The sequence below is a fragment of the Hemitrygon akajei genome, chromosome 2, assembly GCF_048418815.1.
Source record: "Hemitrygon akajei chromosome 2, sHemAka1.3, whole genome shotgun sequence".
Classification (NCBI taxonomy): domain Eukaryota; kingdom Metazoa; phylum Chordata; class Chondrichthyes; order Myliobatiformes; family Dasyatidae; genus Hemitrygon; species Hemitrygon akajei.
The window spans coordinates 160,896,478-160,923,708 of NC_133125.1; the positions used below are offsets into that span (position 1 = coordinate 160,896,478).

General features: G+C 42.3%; 1 protein-coding gene across 3 annotated transcripts in view; it reads right to left on the reverse strand.

Moving 5' to 3' along the window:
• The window catches only part of LOC140717289 (uncharacterized), a 165,807-nt gene that overhangs the window by 49,779 nt on the left and 88,797 nt on the right, over positions 1 to 27,231 (reverse strand). For 2 of the 3 annotated variants that reach the window (XM_073030727.1, XM_073030742.1), the window contains exons 7-10: positions 25,081 to 25,182; positions 10,868 to 10,978; positions 8,314 to 8,355; positions 4,506 to 4,616 (exon numbers count right to left, since the gene is read on the reverse strand). In XM_073030727.1, the coding sequence (XP_072886828.1) occupies positions 4,506 to 4,616; positions 8,314 to 8,355; positions 10,868 to 10,978; positions 25,081 to 25,182 (366 nt within the window). The remainder of the gene's footprint in view (positions 1 to 4,505; positions 4,617 to 8,313; positions 8,356 to 10,867; positions 10,979 to 25,080; positions 25,183 to 27,231) is intronic. The other variant, XM_073030734.1, reaches the window with a different exon arrangement.

Sequence of the window (27,231 nt, forward strand, 5' to 3'; positions counted from 1 at the left end):
TATGTAGACGTGGGCAGAAGATGCCGGGGAGAATCACTGTTAATTGGTGATCAGTTCCTGCGAATTGGAGGGTGGCTAGTGTTATCCCACTTTTCAGGAAAGGAGGGAGAGAGAAAACAGGGAATTATGGACCGGTTAGCCTGACGTCAGTGGTGGGAAAGATGATGGACTCAATTATAAAAGAGGAAATTACGACAGATTTGGATAGCAGTAGAAGGATCAGTCCGAGTCAGCATGGATTTACGAAGGGAAAATCATGCTTGACTAATCTTCTGGAGTTTTTTGAGGATGTAACTATGAAAATAGACAAGGGAGAGCCAGTAGATGTAGTGTACCTGGACTTTCAGAAAGCCTTTGATAAAGTCCCACATAGGAGATTAGTGGGCAAAATTAGGGCACATGGTATTGGGGGCAGAGTACTGACATGGATTGAAAATTGGCTGGCTGACAGGAAACAAAGAGTAGCAATTAACGGGTCCCTTTCGGAATGGCAGGCTGTGACCAGTGGGGTATTGCAAGGTTTGGTGCTGGGACCGCAGCTGTTTACAATATACATTAATGATTTAGATGAAGGGATTAAAAGTAACATTAGCAAATTTGCCGATGACACAAAGCTGGGTGGCAGTGTGAAATGTCAGGAGGATGTTATGAGAATGCAGGGTGACTTGGACAGGTTGGGTGAGTGGGAAAATGTATGGCAGATGCAGTTTAATGTGGATAAATGTGAGGTTATCCACTTTGGTGGCAAGAACAGGAAGGCAGATTACTATCTAAATGGAGTCAAGTTAGGAAAAGGGGAAGTACAACGAGATCTAGGTGTTCTTGTACATCAGTCAATGAAAGCAAGCATGCAAGTATAGCAGGAAGTGAAGAAAGCTAATGGCATGCTGGCCTTTATAACAAGAGGAATTGAGTATAGGAGTAAAGAGGTCCTTCTGCAGCTGTACAGGGGCCTGGTGAGACCCCACCTGGAGTATTGTGTGCAGTTTTGGTCTCCAAATTTGAGGAAGGACATTCTTGCTATTGAGGGAGTGCAGCGTAGGTTCACAAGGTTAATTCCCGGAATGGCAGGACTGTCATATGTTGAAAGATTGGAGCGACTGGGCTTGTATACACTGGAATTTAGAAGGATGAGAGGGGATCTGATTGAAACATATAAGTTTATTAAGGGATTGGACACGCTGGCGGCAGGAAGCATGTTCCCGCTGATGGGCGAGTCCAGAACTAGAGGCCACAGTTTAAGAATAAGGGGTAGGCCATTTAGAACAGAGATGCGGAAAAACTTTTTCACCCAGAGAGTGGTGTATTAATGAGAATGCTCTGCCCCAGAAGGCAGTGGAGGCCAAGTCTCTGGATGATTTCAAGAGAGAGTTAGATAGAGCTCTTATAGATAATGGGGTCAAGGGATATGGGGAGAGGGCAGGAACGGGGTACTGATTGTGTATGGTCAGCCATGATCACAGTGAATGGCGGTGCTGGCAAGAAGGGCTGAATGGCCTACTCCTGCACCTACTGTCTATTGTCTATAGTGGTTTGGATCCTTGGGATTCCTTTCCTTCATCCAGCATCTCCTTTAATTCATTTGCCATTGTTTATTAATTTTGTAACTCAGAGCAATTTTTATGTCTTGTCCTGTACTGCTGCCACAAATCGACAAATTTCACTCAATATGTCAGTGATAATAAACCTAATTGTGATTCATTCAGGTGTTGCTGCTGGGTCCAGTATTTATTGTTCATGTTCAGTTGCTCTTGAGAAAGTGGTGTTGAGTTGACCTCTTGTTTTGCTCCATCCTCATATTCCCACCCTCTTCAAATCTCTCTCACCCAAGTCTTTCCCCATTTACACATCTTCCAGCTCCATTCACTCAAGTCTGAGAGCTCTAGTCCTGCTTGAAAAATTGGCTGTACCAACAATCAACAGATCTGGCTGTTTCCAACTTAACATCACTCTAGGTTCTAATCTCAACCAAATTGCCCGTTGAAAGATTATCGTGAATATAAAAATAATGCCTTAGTTCCAGCCTTTAACTTTTGCAGCAACTTATCAGGATGCCATGATGGTTATGATCGACATTATACATCTGTCTCTACAGCTTCCCTCCTTCAGACTACTCACTGGATCAACCCTTCGAAATGTTACCCATCACTCCGGTACTGAAAAATGTCTCTATCTGTGGATTATCTGTGGATAATCTGTCTCTCGATTAATCTGTCTTTATATTCTACCTCATCTCCTTGCCAAGTCTGACATCCACAGATGCTCCCACACATCACCCTTGCCCATACTCTCCTGTTGTTTTTTGTTTCCTTTGTATACAGCAATCTCATTTGCTGTTGTCCAATTTAATGGCAACTTTTCAGAATGGGAGAACATTTAAATTGCTGCATGAAGTATGTCATTAGCTGTCTCTTTTAGACCCCAGGATGAAGTCCATCTGGATATGCAACTTGTCAGATGGCAGCTCCAACAACTGACTGAGTATTTCTTCCCCGGTCGTAATTTTCTCAGATTTGTTGCCCTACACTGGTTCTCACTCAGATTACAGCTCAAAGCTCATCAATACTTTCAGAAATTTCTTTGACTTTACTACTCACTTCCCCCTTCCTCTCTGTAGTCTATAAACCTTTATATTTATGCTGTAAACCTCTCTTCCTCAACAAGTTTTATCTTTGTGCTTTCAGCAATTTTATGTCAATAGTTTGAACCCTGGATAGTTCCTAACTTGGAGAGGAAGAAGGAGAATATGTTCCCTTGTGCTGACTAACTGGAAAGTTCCATTGAAAACAAAAATATTGCAAATCTCTAGGCAATCTCACTGATAGTTGTCCTGATACTGATTTCTATTAGCGATTAGAGGGATACCTACCATGCAAATACGTCACCATTACTGAGACAAAGGGGATTATTTCCCTCATTCCTCAGCTGATTTCATTTTAGACCATAAAACCATGAACCATAAGACATAGGAGCAGAATTAGGCCATATGGCCCATTGAGTCATGGCTGATCTTTTTTTTCTCCTCCTCAACCCCAGTTCCTGGCCTTCTCCCCGTAACCTTTGATGCCACGTCCAATCAAGAACCTATCAATCTCTGCTGTAAATACACCCAATGACTTGACCTCCACAGCTGCATTTGGCAACAAATTCCACAAATTCACCACCCTCTGTCTGAAGAAATTCCTCCACATTTCTGTTTAGAAAGGGCACCCCTCTATTCTGAGGCTGTGCCCTCTTGTTCCAGACCCTCCCACCATGGGGAACATCCTTTCCAGCTCTACTCTGTCTAGGCCTTTCAATATTCAAAAGGTTTCAATGAGATCTCTCCATCATTCTGAATTCCAGTGAGTATAGACCCAGAGCCATCAAACATTCCTCGTATGGTAACCCTTTCATTCCTGGAATCATCCTCGTGAACCTCCTCTGGAACCTCTCAAATGCCAGCACATCTTTTCTAAGATGAAGAGCCGAAAACTGTTCACAACACTCAAGGTCTCACTAGTGCCTTATAAAGCCTCAGCATCACATCCCTGCTCTTGTATTCTAGACCTCTTGAAGTGACTGCTAACATTCCTCACCTTCCTCACCACCAACTCAACCTGCAAGTTAACCGTTAGGGTGTTCTGCACAAGAACTCCCGAGTCCCTTTGTATCTCAGGTTTTTGCATTTTCTCCTTTTTTATAAAATAGTCCACACATTTATCTCTACGACCAAAGTGCATGACCATGCATTTTCCAACATTGCATTTCATTTGCCACTTTCTTGCCCATTCTCCTAATCTGTCTCAGTCCTTCTGCATCCTACCTGTTTCCTCAACACTACCTGCCCCCCTTCGTATCTTCTGCAACCTTGGCAACAAAGCCAACTTTTCCATCATCTAAATCATTTATATACAGCATATAAAGAAGTGGTCCCAACACCAGTCCCTGCAGAACACCACTAGTCACTGGCAGCCAACCATAAAAGAATCCTTTTTTTCCCACTCTCTGTCTCCTACCAATCAGACAATACACTGACCATGTTATTAACTTCCCTGTAATACCATAGGCTCTTAACTTCATAAACAACCTCATATGTTGCACCTTGTCAAAGACCTTCTGAAAGTCCAAACATACAACATCCACTGCATCACTTTTATCTATCCTACTTGTAATCTCCTCAAAGAATTCCAATATGTTCATCAGGCAGGATTTTGAAGTTGAACAACACCATGTGTCAAACACCAGTCAGCTGAGACAGCTTCATCTCAAGCCATCTTCTTCTAAAGACCCCTCTAGAGTCAGGTAAGAAATGGTATCACTGTGAGGCAACACTTCACAACTGGGTGAAAAATGATGCAGTTTCATCCCATAGGTCACAGTGAGTCAGAGGGGTGGGTGGGGTCTGTGGGGAAAGGGGGATGATTTTTCAGGTTTTTTAGTTCATTAATGTATTTGTTAAAAATTGTTATAAAAAGAGAGATGACGAGCTTTTACACTAACGTAAATCACACAAAATCACATACCTTCATTAGGATTCCTGCAGATCACGTACAGCACACGTGTAACATTTGTGAATGGCAACATCAGGAAAACAAACCACAAGGCAGCAATTAAAATGGCCTTGAAGGAACATCCTGCAAGTAAAAAAAATGTAACAATTCACCAGAGAAATGACAATAACAGCTGCACAATGTTGCAAACACCCAAACTTTTCCACTTTCATCCTGCAGGGACGGGCATGTGCCAACCTCTGCCCAGTCTTACTGACTCTAAATCGATTGACTGCATGTCCTCTAAGTGAGAAAACAAGATGTTTAACTGTTGTTCCAACCTGCAATAGACATTTCACGAGGCCTGATCAGTTGTCTTCAGAAATCTCCAGTCCAATCTTTCCAGGTCACCTCCTGCCAATATTCTGCACCAGCTGCTTCTTCTGGTGTTTCAATGGCCACTCCTTTAGGAGTTCACTACACTGTGACCAGCACCCACATGATCCAGGATTTGACTCTCCCAACATCCACAATTGGTTATGGAGTTGTCCTCACAATTTCACTGGAAATTCACTGAAGCTCTCAATCTCAATCACATCAGTCTCTGCACAGTTACCAACTGGGGTTAGACATTAACCCCTTAATGAGGGTAAATGCTTACTGGATCCATTCTGCACTTTGCTACAAAAGTTCTCCCATGCATTTAGCTAGGGGAGCTCTGGCTGATATCCACAATCTGGTCAGGGGCACATTCAAGAAGAGAAATTCTCCTTGTGAAGGGCAGGTTGATGCCCAGACAGCTGACTGACACCTGCACATCAGAGTATTGTCACCAGCGACTTTATTTCAGATATCAGGGTCTGATGTTGCATCGTGCCAGGAACAGGAGTGTGTCTGACAGCTCTTTACATTCTTCATATCGTTTCAATGACGTCACACAGGAACTGAAAAATTCAGCCAACTCCTGTGAGCGGGGGGCTCAGTAAAGATCTCCATGTGAGAAACAGAACCTACGTCACTGGTTTAATGTCTCATCCAAAAGTGGAGATCTTTCAATGTGCTACACTTCCTCAACACTGGTTTTGAGAATGTGGGTGATTTCAGTGGAATAAAGGAAATTACAATGGCGTGAGAGGGGAACTGGCCGAAGTTGACTAGAAAGGGACATTTGCAGGAAGGACAGGAGAGCAGCAATGGCTGGAGTTTCTGTGAAAAATGAGGGAATTGCAAGACAGATATATTCCAAATAAGAGTAAATTTCAAAGGGAAGAAGGACATTACTGTGTCTGACAAGTGAAGTCAGAACCAAAGTAAATGCAAAAGAGAGAGCATACAAGGAAGTCAGAGCTAGTAGGAAGATAAAGGATTGAGGAGCATTTAAATACTTGCAGAAGGAAATTAAGAAAGTAATTCAGAAGGAAAAGATGAATCATGAGAGGAAGCTGGTGACTAATATCAAAAAAGATAATAATAATAATAATGTAGGTCGCATCCGGAATTTTTCCGGTTAGTGGAAAAACTTTCTCCCATGCCGCTTTACTGAAGTAGTTGGAATTCGCCTACGAGGCAAGTTACAGTAGTGGTTTGCCATTGCTTTCTGTTGGGTGAGTTTTTTTTTTCCCAAAGAGATCACCAGCTCTTAACCCTGAACGGATGGAAAGAGTGGGGGGAGCCGGCTGGTTTTGAACTTCGAAACTTCCGCTCCGCAGTCCAGTGCTGATGTCACTACGCTACCAGCTGGAAGATACTAAAAGATTTTTTAAGTAAATAAAGTATAAATGAGTTTCGAGGCAAGATACAGGACCAATACAAAATGATGCTGAAGAATTTGTAATGAGAGATGCACAGATGGCAGAGGAAATGAATGTGTAGTTTTCATCAGTCTTCACAGTGGAGGATGGCTGCAGTATACTGGACTTTCAAAGGTGCCGGGGAAGTGAAGTTTGTGCAGTGAAAATTACGACTGAGAAAGTGCTCAGGAAGCTTAATGGTCCGAGGGTGGATAAATCGACTGGACCTGATGGAATGCACCTTTGAGTTCTGAAGGAAGTAGCTGGAGAGTTTGCAGAGGCATTAACGATAATCTTTCAAGAATCAATAGATTCTGGCATTCTACCGGATGACTAGAAAATTGCAAATGTTACTCCGCTATTTAAGAAGGGTGCGAGGCAGCAGAAAGAAAACTATAGACCTGTTAAGCCTGACATCAGTAGTTGGGAAGTTGTTGGAGTCGATTGTTAGGGATGAGATTATGGAGTACCTTGAAGCACATGACAAGACAGCCCAAAGCCAGCATGGTTTCCTGAAAGGAAAATCCTGCCTGACAAACCTACTACATTTCTTTGAGGAAATTATAAGCAGAGTAGACAAACAAAATGCAGTAGACATAATATACTTGGATTTTCAGAAGGCCTTTGACAAGGTGCTGCACATAAGGCCGCTTAGCAAGTTAACAGCCCATGGAATTACAGAGAAGTTACTAGCGTGTGTGGAGAATTGGCTGGTCAGCAGAAAACAGAGAGTGGGAATAAAAGGATCCTATTCTGGCTGGTTGCCAGCTATCAGTGGAGTTCCACAGAGGGTGGTGTTCGGGCTGCTGCTCTTTACGATGTATGTCAATGATTTGGACTACGGTATTAATAGATCTGTGGCTAGATTTGCCTATGATACAAAGATAGGTGGAGCTGCTGGTAGTGTTGAGGAGACAGGGAGCTTGCAAAGAGGCTTAGATAGTTTTGGGGAATGGGCAAAGAAGTAGCAAATGAAATACAATGTTGGAAAGTTTATGGTCATACACTTTGGTGGAAGAAATAAATGGGCAGACTATTATTTAGATGGAAAGAGAGTTCAAAATGCAGAGATGCAAAGGGACTTGGGAGTCCTTGTGCAAGATACCCAAAAGGTTAACCCCAGGTTGAGTCGGTGGTGAAGAAGGTGAATGTAATGCTGGCATTCATTTCTAGAGGTAAAGAATATAAGAGCAGGGGTGTGATGTTGAGGCTCTATAAGACACTCGTGAGACCACATTTGGAGTATTGTGTGCAGTTTTGGACTCCTTATTTTAGAAAGGATATACTAACATTGGTGCGGGTTCAGAGAAGATTCACGAGAATGATTCCAGGAATGAGAATGTTACTGTATGAGGAATATCTGGCAGCTCTTGAGCTGTATTCCCTGGAGTTCAGGAGAATGAGGGGGGGATCTCATAGAAACATTTCAAATGTTCAAAGGCCTGAACAGATTAGATATGGGAAAGTTATTCCCCATGATACGGGATTCTAGGACAATTATGTGCAACTTCAGGATTGAAGAACGTCCATTTAGAACTGAGATGCAGAGAAATTACTTTAGTCAGAGGATGGTAAATCTGTGGAATTTGTTGCCACAAGTGGCTATGGAAGTCAAGTCATTGGGTGCATTTAAGGCAGAGATAGATAGGTTCTTGATTAGCCAGGGCATCAGAGGATATGGGGTGAAGGCAGGGGAGTGGGAAGACTGTTAGTATTGGATCAGCCCATGATTGAATGGTGGAGCAGACTCGATGGGCTGAATAGCCTACTTCTGCTCCTATATCTTACGGTCTAATGGTTAGTGAGCCTCCCACTGAAATCTCTGTTGTTCTCATGGTGATGCTGGGTCAGGATTCCAAGATACTAACCCAGTGACAATAAACTGTTGGCATATCCATGAAAAGACACTGCGACATCTCAGTGTATGGACCATTATAATATTGTAATTAAATGATGAACTCTGAGAGTCACAGATGTTACTATGTTACTGGGGCTACAATTACCAACTGTGCTTTGACCAACACCTAAATATTCTTTTGATCTCCACTTACCACGCACTTTCCTGTCGTTCCCTTGGTTCCTCTCACCTTCTCCTGCAATGAAAACATTTTCTTATTTTTAAAATTTCCAAGTCTAAACTTATCAATTACTAAAGCTTATCAATTAGAAACACTGCCCTCCACAGATGCTGCCTGACCTGGAGAACATTCCCAGCTCAGTCAGTTTTTATTAAAGCGATGCAGAACGTTGGCACGGGAGTTAGCATTTAGCTCCTCAGGACATTCAATGGGACATGTTTAACCCATGGCATAGCTCCATATGCCCGATCATACTGGTGGAGATTGCCACCAGATCATCCCAGGGTCCACATACAAGTCTGGGAAATCTACGTCACACTCACTTAAATGACAAAACTAAAACAGAGGGTCAGTTGATTCAACAGAGGGTGTGGGGGGAGGGGGGGCGAAAGAAAAATCAGCACCAGCAGAATCAGTGGTTGCTGTTGGGGCAGTTGAGATCCCTGAAAGATGAGGGTCAGTAATTGTTAGCAGCACTATTCAAGTTCAGAGCTGTGACAGTAAAACCCAATGGTTTTGTGACTGACCCAACATCAGGAACTCCCAGAACCACATAGCCATATTACCGCTGCAGTTCCTCAACCGGAGAGTTAAACAGTCTTCCATTTGTTACCTCTGATCTGACCATTTACATTCTCTCCTATCATGCTTTGTATCTAATGCCCTCACCTGCTCATCCAAAACATTACCCACATTAACTCACGCACAATGGCTCAATATTAAATTGCTCATCTGTTCTTTCAGAACACTCTGACTTTATATTTCACCTCCCCATGTTCTGCAGTCCACAAGCTTTCTTGCAAAAGGATTACCGGGGACAAAATTTGGTCCTCTGGAAGACCAGTATGGTAATCTATGCTTAGAGCCAAAAGAGATGGGTTGATTTTAAAATGAATTTCTTTACATTCTATTTACTCAGGAGACAGACACAGAATCTATAAACATGAGGCAATACAGTGATGAAGTCAAGGACCTATACAGATAACAGAGGAGGAGGTGTTTGCTATCTTGAAACAATCAGGATGTAAAAATCCCCAAGGCCTGACAAGGTCTTTCCTTGGACCCTGTGGGAGGCAAGTGCAAAAATTGCTGGGGCCCTAGCAGAGATATTTAAATCATCCTTAGCATCAGGTGAGGTATCAGAGGATTGGAGGATTGCCAATGTTTTTCTGCTGTTCAAGAAAAGATCTAAAAATAAACCACAAAATCATAGACCATTGAGTCTGGTGGCAGTTGTGGGAAAGTTATTGGGAGGTATTTTAAGGGATTGGATATACAAGTATTTGGAAAGACAGTGACTGATTAGGGATAGTCAGAATGACTTTGTGCATGGTAGGTCATGTCTAATGAATCTTATTGAGTTTTGAGGAAGTTGCTAGGAAAGCTGATGAAGGCAAGGCAGTGGATGTTGTCAATAATGGACTTTGGCAGGGCACTTGACAAGGTCCCATATGGGAGTTTAGTCATAAAGATTCAGTTGCTTGGCATTCAAGATGAGGTAGTAAATTGGATTAGACAATGGTTTTGTGGGAAAAGGCAGAGAGTGGTAGTAGAGGGTTGCCTCTAAGACTGAAGGCCTGTAACTGGTGGAGTGCTGCAGGGTCCATTGTTGCTTGCCGTCAATATCAATGATCTGGATGATCGTGTAGTTAACCAGACCAGCAAATTTGCAGATACCCAAGATTGTGTGTGGAGTGGGCAGCAAGAAAGATGATCAAAGCTTGCAGCAGGACCTGGACCAATTGGAAAAATGGGCTGAAAAATGGCAGATGGAATTTATTGTAGTCAAGTGTGAGGTGTTGCAATTCGGAAGGACCAACCAGGGTAGGTGTTACACAATGAATTGCAGGCCACTGAGGAGTGCTGTAGAGGAAAGGGATCTGGGAATACAGGTCAAATATTCATTGAAAGTGATGTCACATGTAGATAAGGTTGGAAATAAACCATTTGACACTTCGGCCTTCATAAATCAGAGTATAGGAGATGGGACGTTATATTGAAGTTGTATAAGACGTTGGTGAGGACTAATTTGGAGTATTGTAGGCAGTTTTGGTCTCCTACCTACAGGAAAGATATAAATAAGGTTGAAAGAGTACAGAGAAAATTTACAAGGATGTTGCCAAGTCTGTAGGACTTAAAATATAAGGAAAGATTGAATAGGTTAGGACTTTATTCCTTGGAATGTGGAAGATTGAGAGGAGATTTGATAGAGGTTTACAAAATTATAAGGGGTATAGACAGGGTAAATGGAAGCAGACTTTTTCCACAGAGGTTTGGTGGGACTACAACCAGAGGTCATGGGTTAAGGGTGAAAGGTGAAATGTTTAAGGGGAACATGATGAGAAACTTCTTCACTTAGAGGGTCACGAGAGTGTGGAATGAGCTGCCAGTGCAAATGGTGTACACAAGCTTGATTGCAACATCAATTTTTTCTATTTACATCTTGTTTTTGTTAAAGTGAGTCTAAAATTTCTTGGAGATGTGACTGAAGTTGATACACAAGTGTAAAAATACATTTGACAGATACCTTTATCCAAACTCTTCTTTAGGAACCGATACATCAGAATTAAAATGATCACAAATGGCAGCATGATTGACAAGGCGATACTAACAATTGCCGTGTTGGAAAGGCCTGCAACTAAAAATAAATTCAAATGTGTAAACATGCAACAATTAATCAGATAAATGACCATAACAGCTGCCTGTTGTTACAAACAACCAAACTATTCCACTTATCTCCAGAGGGCAGGAAATGTACCAACCCCTGCCCAGACTTGCTAACTTGTCTACATGACTGAACCAACTGACTCTGCATGGCCTCCGATGTGGGATAACAACACGCTGACCTGTTATTCCAGACCTGAATTATTCCCTGCAGTCTAATCTATCCTGGTCACTTGCTGTCAATATTCTGCACTGGCTGCATCTTCTGGTGTTCCAATGGCCACACCTTGAGGAGTGCACGACACTGCAGCCAGACATCCCACATGGTCCATGGTTTGACTCTCGATATCCATGACAATTGGTTATGGAGCTGTCCAAAAATTTCACTGGAAACTCACTGAATCACCCAACTTCAGTCTAATCTGTCTTTGCCTCATCGACCACTGATAATTGGGTCCAGAAGTTAGCCCTCACAGGGGTGGGTGGGTGCAATTGGTTACTAGCTCCATTCCACATTTTGTCAAGTAATTTTTCCCATTACTTTCGCAAGAGGGAGTTCTAGCTGATATCAATGTTGTGGTAGGGGTACGTTCGAGGAAACAATGCTTTTTCTTGGAGGGAACATTGATGCTCATGTGGTCATCTGATGCATACATAATGCTCATTGTCACCAGTTGCTTTTTGTCTGATATCAGAGACTCAAGTTGCAAATTGCTGCATTTCAGACTGTGTCTCTTGTCCTTAATATCTGTTCAATGATGCCGCACAAAAATATCTAAAATTCAGTTTATTCCTTTGGGGGGGGAGTCACAATGATTTATTTTTCAACTAGAACTTCCAGTATCCCTGAACCTTTCACCCCTCTCTGGTCCAGAAGCAAGTCTCAAACAGTGAAGTACTTTCAGTGCAGTCGGTGCTAGAGGGAATGAGGTATCCACTCTGCACTGAGAAAGACTGAACAAACAGTATGGGATAGAAACCAGACAGGCTGTTTTAGTGATGCTGGTTCACAGAATTAATTCTTCCAAAACTGACAAGAACTCCTTTTCTCTTATGGAAATAACACCAAGGGATCACTTCTATCTTCCCAATAAGCATAAAAGGGACCTTGGCTTAATGTCTCAACCAAAAGTGGAGGTCTCTGAGAGTGAGCTTTCAGAGTTGCTCAGCACTAGATCCTGGTAAAGGCACAGTTATTCCTCATCTGTCTGCCCTCACAGGGTGAAGGTGAGCCTCTCACTGAAACCCCTCCTATTCTCATGATGATGCTGGGTTGGGGCTTGAGGATGTGAACCCAGAAACAATAAACTTCTGCCTCATACGTGAGCTGACACTGTGACGTCATTGTGATGTCAATGTATCTGAGCCATTATAATACTGTCATTAAATGATGGACATTGAGACTCACAGAGATCACTCTGTTTCTTCACTGAATTCAGGAGGGTTTCTTGAAACAGTTTGTGACTTGCCCCAGTAGAGGAGGGACCATACTGAACATTGTCTTGGGACATGAGTCCAGACAGGTGACCAGTATTTTATAGGAGACTATTTTGGCATTTGCGATCACAACTATTTACATTTTAAGTTATAAATAATTGCACTGGACAAGAAAGATTTTGCTTCCTGAACACTTTTGGGTGTATTTTATGGACTTTGGGCTGCTGATCATGAAAATCACCGTAGAATTTTCCTATCACAATCCATTTTGTAGATATAACCTATTTTTATGATTTCCCATCATATTTTAAATCTTCTAGTATAATGCCCACAAAGCAAGCTGTTTTGGTCAGTCCAAGCATGCCTGGCCATGCACTCAGTGTAGGTGCTATGTAAATGTTGTTTTCGGCATGCCTGGACATGCTTAGTCAGGTTCAGATGCTGGCGGACAGGCTATCAAAGCTGCTCACATTTACAGGTGCTGTTTGGACGCATGTTGATGCACATGTTCTTCAAGCAATAGCATAGTGAGTGTTATTTATGCCTGGTTATCCTCATCTGATAAAACAGCCAGAATTAAATGACCTGTTTGGGGACTTAGATTTGTCAAAAGCTAAGGCAGAGCTACTTGGTTCAAGATTGGAAGGATGGGGTTTGCTGTCACTAGGTACCAAACTACACTGAGCTGCTTGACAACATGCTTAAAGCATACAAAACCATGAAGTGTAACATGTCACTGAAAATTCATTTTCTGCATTCACACTTGGACTTCTTCCCTGCTGATCTTGGTGCAGTCAGTGACGAATATGGTGAAAGGTTTCACCAGGACATTGCGACCAAGGACAAGTGGTATCATGGCAACTGGGATCATCAATGCTAGCAGACTATTGTTGGACACTTAAGCAAGAAGCCTCAGACAGTGAGGACAAATGAAAATCATTAACAAAATATTTTTAACTTAGTTGAACTATTAAAGCATCAGCACCATTATGCAATTAAACACATTATATTCAATAAAAGTTAATTTGCTGTTTCTCCAGATTCCTAAGCGATACAAGTAGTCTGAAATTATATTTGTGTTCATCTTCAAGCAGTCTATCTTAAACAAAAACAATTCTGAGGAAGCAACACTTTTGAAAACATTTGTTGTCCAGTGTTATAAGTCTGGGCCTTGTGGGAAAGTATGAACTTGGGTGAAGGCAAATTATGACATTATTGGACAGGAGCTAGGGGAAGTTAATTGCGAGCAGCTGTTATTGGACAAGTCCACATCTGACGTGGGAGTTGTTTAAAGACCAGATCATCAGAGCTCAGGACTGGCACGTTCCAGTCAGTAGAAAGGACAAGGATGGCAGGGTTATGGAACCCTGGATGACAGAGCATTATGAATTCAGTCAAAAAGAAAATAAGCTTAGTTAATATTTCTAAAGTTCAAAGTACATTTATTTTCAAAATATGTATGGAATATGCAACTTTGAGATTGTCTCCTTACAGGTAGTCACAAAACAAAGAAACCCAACAAAACACATTAAAAAAAGACCATCAAACACCCAATGTACAGAAAATAAAACAAATCACAAAAACTATAAAAGTGAGCAAATAACATTCGAAGCTCATGGAGCAACGAGCTGAACACTGGGCTGTCCCTCTCCTCTGGCCTCAGTACTTTGATCTTTTCAATCTAGCCCATGCTTAAATCAGCCAAAACAGCAAGTTGTTCCTCTCTCTTGAACTTGGGCCCTGCTGCTTTAATACTCTCTCAGGCACAGGAACACGGCCAATATTCGACCTGTACCAAACCTTTCTCATCTGGAAAGGACCAATTTAGGAAGCTAAAGCCAGACAGGGACTCTAAGAATAGAGGTAGCAGGAGAGAACTCAGCATGGGATCAGGAAGGCCAAAAGAGACCATGAAATGTCATTGGCAAGCAGGAATAAAGAGAATCCTGAGACCTTTTGTACTTACATTAAAATACAGAAACGAGGGAGTGCATGCGACCACTCAAGATTAGTGTATTTGTGCTTGGAGTCCGAGGATGTGGGTGAGGAACAGAATGAATACTTTGCATCATATTCACCAGGGAGAAGGACAGGGAGCATAGTGAGAACAGTTTGGGCATGCCAATGTACAAGGCATTTTGAGATCAGGAAGGAGGGATGATGGATTCTTTGAAGAGTTTCAAGGTGGAAAAAAATCATCAGCGACAGATGAGATATAAGAGAATAAGACAATAAGATACAGGAGCAGAAGTAGGCCATTTGGTCCATCGTGTCTGCACTATCATTTCCTTGTGGCTGATCCAATTTTCCTCTCAGCCCCAATTCTCCCATTATCCCTTCATACCTTAAGCAATCAAGAATCTATCAACCTCAGCCTTAAGTATACATAAAAAATTGGACTCCACAGCTGTAAATGGTAAAGAGTTCCACAGGTTTACCACTGTCTAGCTAAATAAATTCCTCCTGATCTCTGTTCTAAAAGAACTCCCCTCTATTCTAAGGCCGTGTCCTCTGGTCTTAGACTGTCTTGCCATAGGAGACATCATCTCCACATCCACTTTATCAAGGCTTTTATCAATAGGTTTCAACGAGATCAAACCTCACTTTTCAGAATTCTAGTGAATACAGACCATCAAACGCTCTTCATCTAATCGGCCATTCAATCCAGGAACCATTTTTGTGAAACTCCTTGGAACCCTCTCCAGTGTCAGCACACCCTCTCTATGATAAGGGGCCAAAACCGGATCACAATACTCCAAGTGAGGCCTCATGAGTGTTCCTTAAAGTTTCAATATTACATCCTTGCTTTTATATTCTGGTCTTTTTGAAATGGATGCAAACATTGCATTTGCCTTCCTCAGCGCTTACTCAATCGGCAAAATAGCTTTTAAGGAATCCTGCACAAGGACTCCTTAGTCCCGTTGCAACTCAGTTTTTAGTATTTTATCTCCATTTAGAAAACAGTGAACCCTTTCATTTACATAACAAAGTGCATGACCAGACACTTCCCTACACTGTCTTCCATCTGTCATTTCTCGGTCCATTCTGTCTATGTCCTTCTGTAGCCTCTCTATTTCTTCCACCTGTCTTCATCTCGTCTGCCAACTTTGCAACAAAGCCATCAATTCCATAACCCAAATCACTGACATATAATGTAAAATGTATCAATCCCAACACAGACACTTGCGGAACACCACTAGTCACCTGCAGCCAGGCAGAAAAGGCTCCTTTTATTCTCACTATTTGTCCCTGCATATTAGCCACTGCTTTATGCATGCTAGAATCTTTCCTGTAAGACCATGGGCTCGTAGCTTGTTAAGCTGCTTGTGGCAGCTTGTCAAAAGCCTTCTGAAAATCCAAGTACACAACATCAACCAATTCTCCTTTGTTTATCCCGCGTTATTTCTTCAAAGAATTCCAACAGGTTTGTCAGGCAAGGTTTTCCATTGAGGAAACCATGCTGATTATAGCCCATTTTATCGTGTGACTCCAAGAACCCTGAGAACTCATCCTCAATCAATTCCAACATCTTCCCAACTACTGAGGTCAGACTAACAGGCCTATAGTTTCTTTTCTTCTGCCTCTCTCCCTTCTTGAAGTGTGGAGTGACATTCGCAATTTTCTAGTCTCCTGGAGACATTCCAGAATCTTGTGATTCTTGGAAGATGATTACTAGTGCCTCCACGATCTCTTCAGCCACCTCTTTTGGAACTCTGGGGTGTACATTATCTGGTCCAGGTGACTTATTTAATTTCAGACCTTTCAGTTTCCCAAGAACCTTCTCTCCAGTTATGGTAACTTAACACAATTCATGCTCCTGACACCTGGAACTTCTGACATACTGCAAGTGTCTTCCATTGTGAAGATTGATGCAAAATAATTATTCAGTTCATCCGCCATTTCCTTGCCCCCCATTACTACCTCTCCAGCATCAATTTCCAGTGGTCCGATATCCACTTTGCCTCTCTTTTGTACCTCATGTATCTGAAGAAAATCTTGGTATCATCTTTAATAACATTGGCTAGCTTACTTTTGTATTCCATCTTTCCCTTCTTAAAATTACTTTTTTAGTTGCCTTCTGTTGGTTTTTAAAAACTTCCCACTAATTTTTGCTCTATTATATGCCCTCTCTTTGGATTTTTTTGTTGGCTTTCAATTCTCTTATTAGTCATGCTTGTGAAATTTTCCCTTTAGAACACTTCTTTCTCTCTGGGATGTATATACCATTCTTCCAGAAATTCAAGCCATTGTTGCTCTGCAGTCATCTCTGCCAGTGTTCTTTTTCAATCAATTCTGGCCAACTCCTCTCTCATGCCTCTTAATTCCCTTTACTCCATTTTATTTTGCATTAGCTTTCACTAGCAGTGCGGCAGATGTTGAAGGGTGTGAGGGAAGAGAAGTGATTGCAGTTACAAGGGAGAAGGTGTTCAAAAAGCTGAAAGACTTAAGGATACATAAGTATCATAAAGACCAGATGAACTGCACCCTGAGGTTCTGAAAGAGATCATGTTAGAGATTTTGGAAGCATCAGCAATGATCTTTCAAAGTCATTGGACTCTGGCATGGTGCCAGAGAACTGGAAAACTGCAAATGTCACTACACTATTTAAAAAAGGAGGAAAGCAGCAGAAAGAAAACTATAGACCAGTTAGCTTGACCTCAGTGGTTGGGAAGATGTTAGGATGTTAAGGATGAGGTTATGGGGTATTTGGTAACACAAGACAAGATAAGACAAAGTCAGCGTGATTTCCTTAAGGGAAATTCTTGCCTGAAGAACCTATTGGAATTATTTGAGGAGATTACAAGTAGGATAGATAAAGGGGATGCAGTGGATGTTGTATAGTTGGACTTTCAAAAGGCTTTTGACAAGGTGCCACACATGAATCTGCTTACCAAGTTAAGAGCCCATGGTATTATAGGAAAATTACTAACATGTTTAGAGCATTGCCTGATTGGAAGAAGGCAGTGAGTGGGAATAAAAGGATCCTTTTTTGGTTGGCTGCCGGTGACTAGTGGTGTTCCGCAGGGGTCGGTGTTGGGACCACTTTTTTTATGCTGTATATAAATGAATTAGATGATGGAAAAGATGGCTTTGATGCCAAGTTTGCAGATGATATGAAAATTGGTGGAGGGGCAGGTAGTATTCAGGAAACAGAAGAAAGAATTCAGCAGATTAGGAGAATGGGCAGGAAAGTGGCAAATGAAATACAATGTTGGAGAATGCATGGCCATGCACTTTGGCAGTATAAATAAAAGTGCAAACTACTTTCTAAAAGGGAAGAAAATCCAAAATCTGAGATGCAAAAGGACTTGGAAGTCCTTGTGCAGAACACCCTAAAGGTTAGCTTGCAGGTTGAGTTGGTGGCGAGGATGGCAAAGGCCATGTTAGCATTCATTTCAAGAAGTCTAGAATACAAGAGCAGGGATGTGATGCTGAGGCTTTATAAGGCACCAGTGAGGCCTTACATTGAGTGTGAACAGTTTTGGGCTCCTTATATCAGAAAAGAGGCATTGCTGGCATTGGAGAGGGTTCAGAGGAGGTTCACAAGGATGATTCTGGGAATGAAAGTGTTATCATACGAGGAACGTTTGATGGCTCTGGGTCTGTATTCGATGGAATTTAGAAAGATGAGGGGGGATCTCATTGAAACCTTTCTAATGTTAAAATGTCTAGACAGAGTAGATGTGTAAAAAATGTTTCCCAAGGTGGGAGAGTCTAGGACAAGAGGGCACAGCCTCAGAATAGAGATGCGTCTGCTCAAAACAGAGATGTGGAGCAATTTCTTTAGCCAGAGGGTGGTGAAATTGTGGAATTTGTTACCACAGGCAGCTGTGGAAGCCAGGTTGTTGGGTGCATTTAAGGCAGAAATTGATAGGTTCTTGATTGAACACAGAATCAAAGGTTGAGGGTAGAAGGCCTGGGAGGGGAACTGAGGAGGAGAAAAAAGGATCAGCCATGAGTGAATGGTGGAGCGGGCTCGAGAGGCCAGACAACCTATTTCTGCTCCTATGTCTTATGGTCTATTACGGAAATACATCCGACTTTAGCTTCTCTTCATATTTCAAGTTGAATTTGCTCATATTATGATCACTCACCCCCGAGGGATCTTTTACCTGAAACTCTGTAATCAATTGCACAACACCCAGTCCATAATAGCTGAACCTCTAGTGGGCTTAACCACAAGATGCTCTCAAAAGCCATCTGATAGCACTCTATAAATTTCCACTCCTGTAATCCAGCACCAACCTGATTTTCCCAAAGTACCTGCATGTCAAAGTCCCCAATGACTATTGTAACATGGCCCTTTTGGCATGTGTTTTCTATCTGCTGTTGCAATTTGTCAGCCACACCCTAACTACTGTTTGGGGGTCTGTATACAACTCCCATCAGGGTCTTTTCACTCTTGCAGTTTCTTAGCTCTATCCACAGTGACTCACCACACTCTGACCCTCTGCCACCTCTTTCTAATAACTTGCTTTCGTTTTTTACGAGGAGAGCAATGCCTCCCCCTCTACCATCCTGCCTGTCCTTTCGATACAATGTGTATACTTGGACATTAAACTTCCAGCTATAATCTTTCAGCCATGATTCGCTGATGACTACAACATCATACTTACCAATATGCAACTGTGCTGCAAGTTCATCTACCTTATTGTGTATATTGTCCACATTCAAATACAACACCTTCAGTCCTGTATTCACTCTTTTTGATTTTGTCCACCTTTTACGTTACAGCTCATCCTGTTGACTGCAATTTTGCCCTGTCAACATCCTCTCCTCACTACACATTGCCTCTGTTTGTACACCTGTTACTGGATCTTCAGCGCTATTATCTGCCTTTCCTACGATGCCTCTCAGATTGACATATACGCAGCTCAGGACACTAGTCGCAACGTACTCAACCTTTTGATTCTGAACTTTGTCTGAGGTCTTACTAAGGTCTTCCTTCACAACCTTTAACTGTTCCCGCACTCTGGTTCCCATCGCCTTGCAACTCTAGTTTAAACACCAACATGCAGCATTAACAAACCTGCCCACGAGGATATCAGTCCCCCTGCAGTTCAGATGCAAACTGTCCCTTCTGTAAACATCCAGGATTCCCTGGAAGACAGCCCAATGATCCAGAAAGCTTACGCCCTCCCTCCTACAAAAACTCCTTAGCCAAGTATTAAACTGTATATTCTTCTGAGTTCTTGCCTCACTAGCACATGGCACGTAGAAGCATAGAAACATAGATAATCTACAGCACATTACATGCCCTTTGACCCATAATTTTTTGCCAACCATGTGACTCTCTCTAGAAGCTGCCGAGAATTTCCCTACTGTAGACCCCTCTATTTTTCTAAGCTCCATGTACCTAACTTAGAGTCTCTTAAAAGACACCATTGGATCTGCCTCCACCACCTTCTCTGGCAGTGCATTCCATGCACCCACCACTCTCAGAGTGAAAACTTATCTCTGATATCCCCCTTGTACTTACTTCGAAGCACCTTAAAACTATGCCCTCTCATGTTAGCCATTTCAGCTCCGGGAAAAAGCCTCTGGCTATCCACCCAATCAATGGCTCTCATCAGTGTATACACTTTTATCAGTCTCATAAGGCATACTCCCCAATTCAGGCAACATCCTTGTAAATCCACTCTGCACTGAGAAGTAGAATCCATTCTACTGAGAAGGCAGGAGAAGAGGTGGACTCAGTGCAGAGACAGAGGTACTGTGACTTCCAAAATGCAAACATGAGGCAATCTGCAGATGCTGGAAATTCAAGCAACACACACAAAGTGCTGGTGGAATGCAGCAGGCCAGGCAGCATCTATAGGAAGAAGTACAGTCGACGTTTCAGGCCGAGACCCTTCGTCAGGACTGAGAAAAACTTAACCCTGACAACTCCTCTGCACCTATTTCCAAGCACCTGAAAACTATGCCCTCTTGTGCTGGCCATTTCAGCCCTGAGAAAAAGCCTCTGACTATCTACGCAATCAATCCCTCTCATCATCTAGTACACCTCTATCAGGCAACCTCTCATCCTCCATCACTCCAAAGAGAAAAGGCGGAGTTCACTCAAGCTAGTCTCATAAGGCATGCTCCAAATCCAGGAAACATCCCTGTAAATATCCACTACACCCTTTCTATGGCTTCCACATCATTCCTGTAGTGAGGCAACCAGAATTGAGCACAGTACTCCAAGTGCGATCTGACCAGGGTCCTATATAGCTACAACATTACCTCTTGGCTCATAAACTCAATTCCATGATTGAAGAAGGCCAATACACCATACGCCTTCTTAACCACAGAATCAACCTGCGCAGCAGCTTTGAGTGTCCTATGGACTCAGACCCCAAGATCTCTCTGATCCTCCACACTGCCAAGAGTCTTACCATTAATGCTATTTTCTGCCATCATATTTGACCTACCAAAATGAACCACCTCACAGTTATCTGGGTTGAACTCCATCTGCCACTTCTCAGCACACTTTTGCATCCTATCAATGTCTCACTGTAAACTCTGACAGCCCTCCACACTATCCACAACACCCCCAATCTTTGTGTCATCAGCAAATTTACTAACCCATCCCTCCACTTCCTCATCCAGGTCATTTATAAAAATCACAAAGAGTAAGGGTCCCAGAACAGATCCCTGAGGCACACTGCTGGTCACTGACCTCCATGCAGAATATGACCTGTCTACAACCACTCTTTGCTTTCTTTGAGCAAGCCAGTTCTGGGTCCACAAAACAATGTCCCCTTAGATCCCATGCCTCCTTACTTTCTCAATAGGCCTTGCATGGGGTTCCTTGCAAATGCCTTTCTGAAATCTATATACACTACATCTACAGCTCTACCTTCATCAATATGTTTAGTTCCATCCTCATAAGGCATGGCCTGCCTTTGAAAAATCCATGTTGACTATTCCTAATCATATTATACCTATCCAAATGTTCATAAATCCTACCTCTCAGGATCTTCTCCATCAATTTACCAACCACTGAAGTAAGACTCAGTGGTCTATATGGGCTATTTCTACTTCCCTTCTTGAACAAGGGAGTAACATCCGCAACCCTTCAAGCCACTGGAACCTCTGCCTTCCTCATTAATGATGCAAAGATCATTCCTAGAGGCTCAGCTATCTAGTCCCTCACTCTCCTCAGTAGCCTGGGGTACGTCCCATCCGGTCCTGGTGACTTATCCAACTTGATGCTTTCCAAAATCTCCAGCACATCCTCTTTACTAATATCTACATGCTCAAGCTTTTCAGTCCACTGCAAGTCATCACAACAATTGCCAAGATTCTTTTCCATTGTGAATACTGAAACAAAGTATTCATTAAGTACCTCTGCTATCTCCTCAGATTCCATCCACACTTTTCCATTGTCACACTTGATTGGTCCTATTCTCTCATGTCTTATCCTCTTGCTCTTCACATACTTGCAGAAGGCCTTGGCGTTTTCCTTAATCCTGTCTGCCTAGGCTTTCTCATGGCCCTTCTGGCTTTCCTAATTTCATTCTTGTATTCCTTCCTGCTAGCCTTATAATCTTCTAGATCTCTATCATTACCTAGTTTTTTGAACTTTTCATAAGCTCTTCTTTTATAGACAATAGGTGCAGAAGTAGACCATTCGGCCCTTCGAGCCTGCACCGCCATTTTGAGATCATGGCTGATCAATTACTATCAATACCCGGTTCCTGCTTTGTCCCCATATCCCTTGATTCCCTTATCCATAAGATACCTATCTAGCTCCTTCGTGAAAGCATCCAGAGAATTGGCCTCCACTACCTTCCGAGGCAGTGCATTCCAGACCCCCACAACTCTCTGGGAAAATAAGTTTTTCCTTAACTCTGTCCTAAATGACCTACCCCTTATTCTCAAACCATGCCCTCTGGTACTGGACTCTCCCAGCATCTGGAACATATTTCCTGCCTCTATCTTGTCCAATCCCTTAATAACCTTATATGTTTCAATCAGAACCCCTCTCAATCTCCTTAATTCCAGCGAGTACAAGCCCAGTCTCTCTAACCTCTCTGCGTAAGACAGTCCAGACATCCCAGGAATTAACCTCATGAATCTACGCTGCACTTCCTCTACAGCCAGGATGTCCTTCCTTAACCCTGGAGACCAAAACTGTACACAATACTCCAGGTGTGGTCTCACCAGGGCTCTGTACAAATGCAAGAGGATTTCCTTGCTCTTGTACTCAATTCCCTTTGTAATAAAGGCCAACATTCCATTAGCCTTCTTCACTGCCTGCTGCACTTGCTCATTCACCTTCAGTGACTGATGAACAAGGACTCCGAGATCTCTTTGTATTTCTCCCTTACCCAACTCTACACCATTCAGATAATAATCTGCCTTCCTGTTCTTACTCCCAAAGTGGATAACCTCACACTTATTCACATTTAACGCCATCTGCCAAGTATCTGCCCACTCACCCAGCCTATCCAAGTCACCCTGAATTCTCCTAACATCCTCATCACATGTCACACTGCCACCCAGCTTAGTATCATCAGCAAATTTGCTGATGTTATTTTTTATGCCTTCATCCAAATCGTTAACGTAAATGGTAAACAGCTGTGGTCCCAATACCAAGCCCTGTGGCACCCAACTAGTCACCACCTGCCATTCCGAGAAACATCCATTCACCGTTACCCTTTGCTTTCTATCTGCCAAACAGTTTTCTATCCATGTCAATGCCTTCCCCCCGATGCCCTGAGCTTTGATTTTACCCACCAATCTTCTATGTGGGACCTTATCAAATGCCTTCTGAAAATCGAGGTACACTACATCCACTGGATCTCCCCCGTCTAACTTCCTGGTTACATCCTCGAAAAACTCCAACAAATTAGTCAAGCATGATTTACCCTTGGTAAATCCATGCTGGCTCGGCCCAATCCTATCACTGCTATCTAAATATGCCACTATTTCATCCTTAATAATGGACGCTAGCATCTTTCCCACCACCGATGTCAGGCTGACAGGTCGATAGTTCTCTGTTTTCTCCCTCCCTCCTTTTTTAAAAAGTGGGATAACATTAGCCATTCTCCAATCCTCAGGAACTGATCCTGAATCTAAGGAACATTGGAAAATGATTACCAATGCATCTGCAATTTCCATGGCCACCTCCTTTAGTACCCTAGGGTGCAGACCATCTGGACCTGGGGATTTGTCAGCCTTCAGTCCCATCAGTTTTCTCATCACCGTTTCCTTCCGAATGTCAACCTGTTTCATTTCCTCTGTTACCCTATGTCCTTGGCCCATCCATACATCTGGGAGATTGCTTGTGTCTTCCTTAGTGAAAACAGATCTAAAGTACTCATTTAATTCTTCTGCCATTTCTCTGTTTCCCATAATAATTTCACCCAATTCATTCTTCAAGGGCCCAACATTGTTCTTAACTATCTTCCTTCTCTTCACATACCTAAAAAAGCTTTTGCTATCTTCCTTTATATTCCTGGCTAGCTTGCGTTCGTACCTCTTGACTAGATTTTCTTCTTGACTAGATTTATAACAGACTTTGTACACCTTGGTTCTCGTACCCTACCATCCTTTCCCTGTCTCATTGGAACGTACCTACGCACAACCCCATGCAAATATCTTCTGAATGTTTGCCACATTTCTTCTGTACGTTTCCCTGAGAGAACATATCTCTCCTTAGCTGCTAATTTCCAAGGAACAAACTCCAGTTTCTAAAAACTCTTTGTAATTTAACACTACAGTAATTTTTCACTTTGAAAGCCAATGCATCCTTCCAGTGGTGTGGGGCATAAAAATGCTCTCCACCCTCCTGCTGTGGTCTAACCAGGGCTTTGCCTTACTGGAGAGTAACTCCTACCCCATGTATTCCAGTGCTTTGGATTCAAAGGCTAGCATTCCATTAATTGTATTGATGATTGTCTGTGCCCATTTGTGACATTTTAATAATCAGAGAACAAGGTTATTGGACCTCCACAGCTTCTAACAATTAATCATTTAGCAACTATACTGCTCTGTCTGTTTTAGGTCCAATACAAATGATTTATTTGGCTGAAAAGAAATCTAATTGCCAGAGATTTGTTCATTCACAGCATTTATTATTTTTCTCTCTGGTTTGATGCTGTTATTATTTTGTTTGTATTGTCATCTCTCTCTGAGTCACTGGGAAACTTGATTATATGTTTCTTAATCCTGTTAACTGCATGAACTTGGTACAAAGCTGCAGCTTCAACACAGATCCTTGTGGATGCAATTGGTCACCTCCAGCCAATTCCAGCATCCACAAATTGTCCCCATACCTTCCCTGCCATGGGATTGTATGATATCAGGGATTGATATATGATATGAAAAATCAGGATTTTATTAAATGTTTTCCAGAAGTTCCATCACTCAGTCCGGTTTACCTATGTGTCCTCCAGTGATTTATCTGACCTGTATGTGTTCAACTGACCTGTGCTGTGTTTCTGGTGGTTCTCAACTGTTGATGTTTGGCCATTACTGTCTGAACCTCCAGCAGGTTTCCCTGCACCCAGTTGTGGGGCTGAAGACTGCAGATGCTGGTGGTCCTGATAAAGCATCTTACAATGTACTGACTGAGATACTCAATGCATTCCAACCACCCTGCAGAGAACTGAGTTCATCACTTTCATACAAGTTTATTTGATCACTTACCATACATCGGAATGAAAATGAAACAGAAAATGATGAAACAATCCTTGAGGACAATATCACAGACGGCTTTCAACTTCAACCAAATTCTGATTGATTGAGAACCTTTTCAAAAATAAAAAGAAATTTAGAATATTTGAAACCAAACAATATAAATGATTTAACACATGCATACAAATGTCCCGGTAACAGAGCTTGACTCAGGGTTGTTTCGATTGGTGATGATATTGCATGTCCTAAACATCAAGCAACCCAAACAACTCTGAAATGGATCAGATGTCAGAGCTTTGGATTGAAGGAGGTTCAGGAGTTCACTCACCACTGCAGCAAATGGGGAGCTCAGAGAGACACAAAACACAGTTTGTGGCTGCTACCAGGATTTGTTTTACATTTGATAACTTAGATAAACCCTCAGCCAGTGACTGTGCATGTGGAAACAGATAGACTGCAGCTTCCCTCTGGACATGTCCAGCAGATAAGGCAACAGCCCACTGTCGATATTCTCTGCTGTATTCCCTCATGATCTCAAGGGCTGAGACTGACATCAAGTTGCCAGTGTTAACAAAAACCAACCCCAGCTGTAACACTGAGGTTCCACTGTTTGACTGTGAATCCTGTTCTGATGCCGAGGACTGGAACAGCTGCTCACAGCATCAGGCAGTGGCTTATTCCAACATTGAAACTAAACAGCTCAAGGGTACAGGATTGTTTTCTGTTCCTGATCCCAGTATCAACAGTCTCCTCTCTCCATGGAGACTTGTAGTTCAGACTATTCATCAGCCTCTCTCCTTTCTCTTTGTCCTTGTTGCCCACCATGGAATTTTATTTCAGTCTGGATTTTATCCCACTACCTCCCCATGTTAAACTTACCCATGAAGCATACCTTCCATTCATTTGCAATTTCCCTTCCAGCACTGAATGTGAACAAACTTGACTGGACTGATCTTCCGACTTTTAAACCTCCTACATTACCCCACTTATAGATCAACCTGCCCCACAGCTTTAAGATTTCCACTGTCATTGTAATTTAGTTCCCCCATCACCAGCCTACCTTTGTGATTCAAAAATCATTGTGGGCATCTCCTAGATCAGTGGGAAATTTGAAGTTTGAATGTCTGGTTTCCCAGTTCTGTTACAGTACTGAAGAAGTTTTGGTCGCTCTCCTCTAGGAAAGATGCCATTAGGTGGAAATAGTACACAGGAGACTTATGAGGATGCTGCCAAGTCCTGGGGCACTGAGTTATGGAAAGAGATTCATGAGCTGGGACACTTTTCATTGAAGTTTGGGAGAATGAGGGATGTCTTATAGAGTGATTGAAATAATGAGGGAAATAGATTGGGTGAATGTCCACAGTCTATTTCCCAGGGTTGAGGAATCAAGCACTTAGAGGATATAAGATTAAAGTGAGAAATTTAATAGGAAACTGAGGGGCAATATTTTCACCCAGAGGGTGGTTAGTACAGGTTGAGTACTCTTTCTCTGAAATTCCAAAATCAGTAAAATTCTGAAATCCAAATTATTTTCACCGAAAATTCCACAAGGTGCTGGGAAGGTTCCAAGGTGATGTTCAGGTCTCTATGTATCACAGATAATGCTGACAACTGACATCACATGTAATGAAGAGAAGTTAATGAAAGAAAGAAAAAAGTTGCATAAAGTAATTGTTTATTGAAAGAAAACATTCATCAGAGTGAACATGATTTGATAAGCATGAATGCCCTGATCTCCATTTTGAAATGTTTGAATGAGTTGGGTCACCTTTGTTCTCCTGCTGGATGAGGCTGCTCTTGCTTGACTCTGGTCCTATTTTTCAAATTGTACATGGAGAATCCCCTGTGATCTTTTTCCCTCCCACTCCTTAATTCTTTGAAGCTTTTATCCTCAGACCCACATTTCTTATTTGTATATTGCCTCTTGGCTACATTACCAAAAGTAAGGAAACTAGATTACCCCTGCAGCTGATGAAATCTCTGTATTAACTCACCATTCAAAAGGAGCAAGGGCAGTCAGATTGCAACCTCAACTCCGGTAAGCTGCCCTACGATCCAAAGATTTACAAATCTCAGATTGAAATTATTGCCTCATGCAACTTGAGTGGCTGATGCCTCACAGTGACCCTTCAGTTCTATGTTCTCTTAGAAAGTGAGACATCA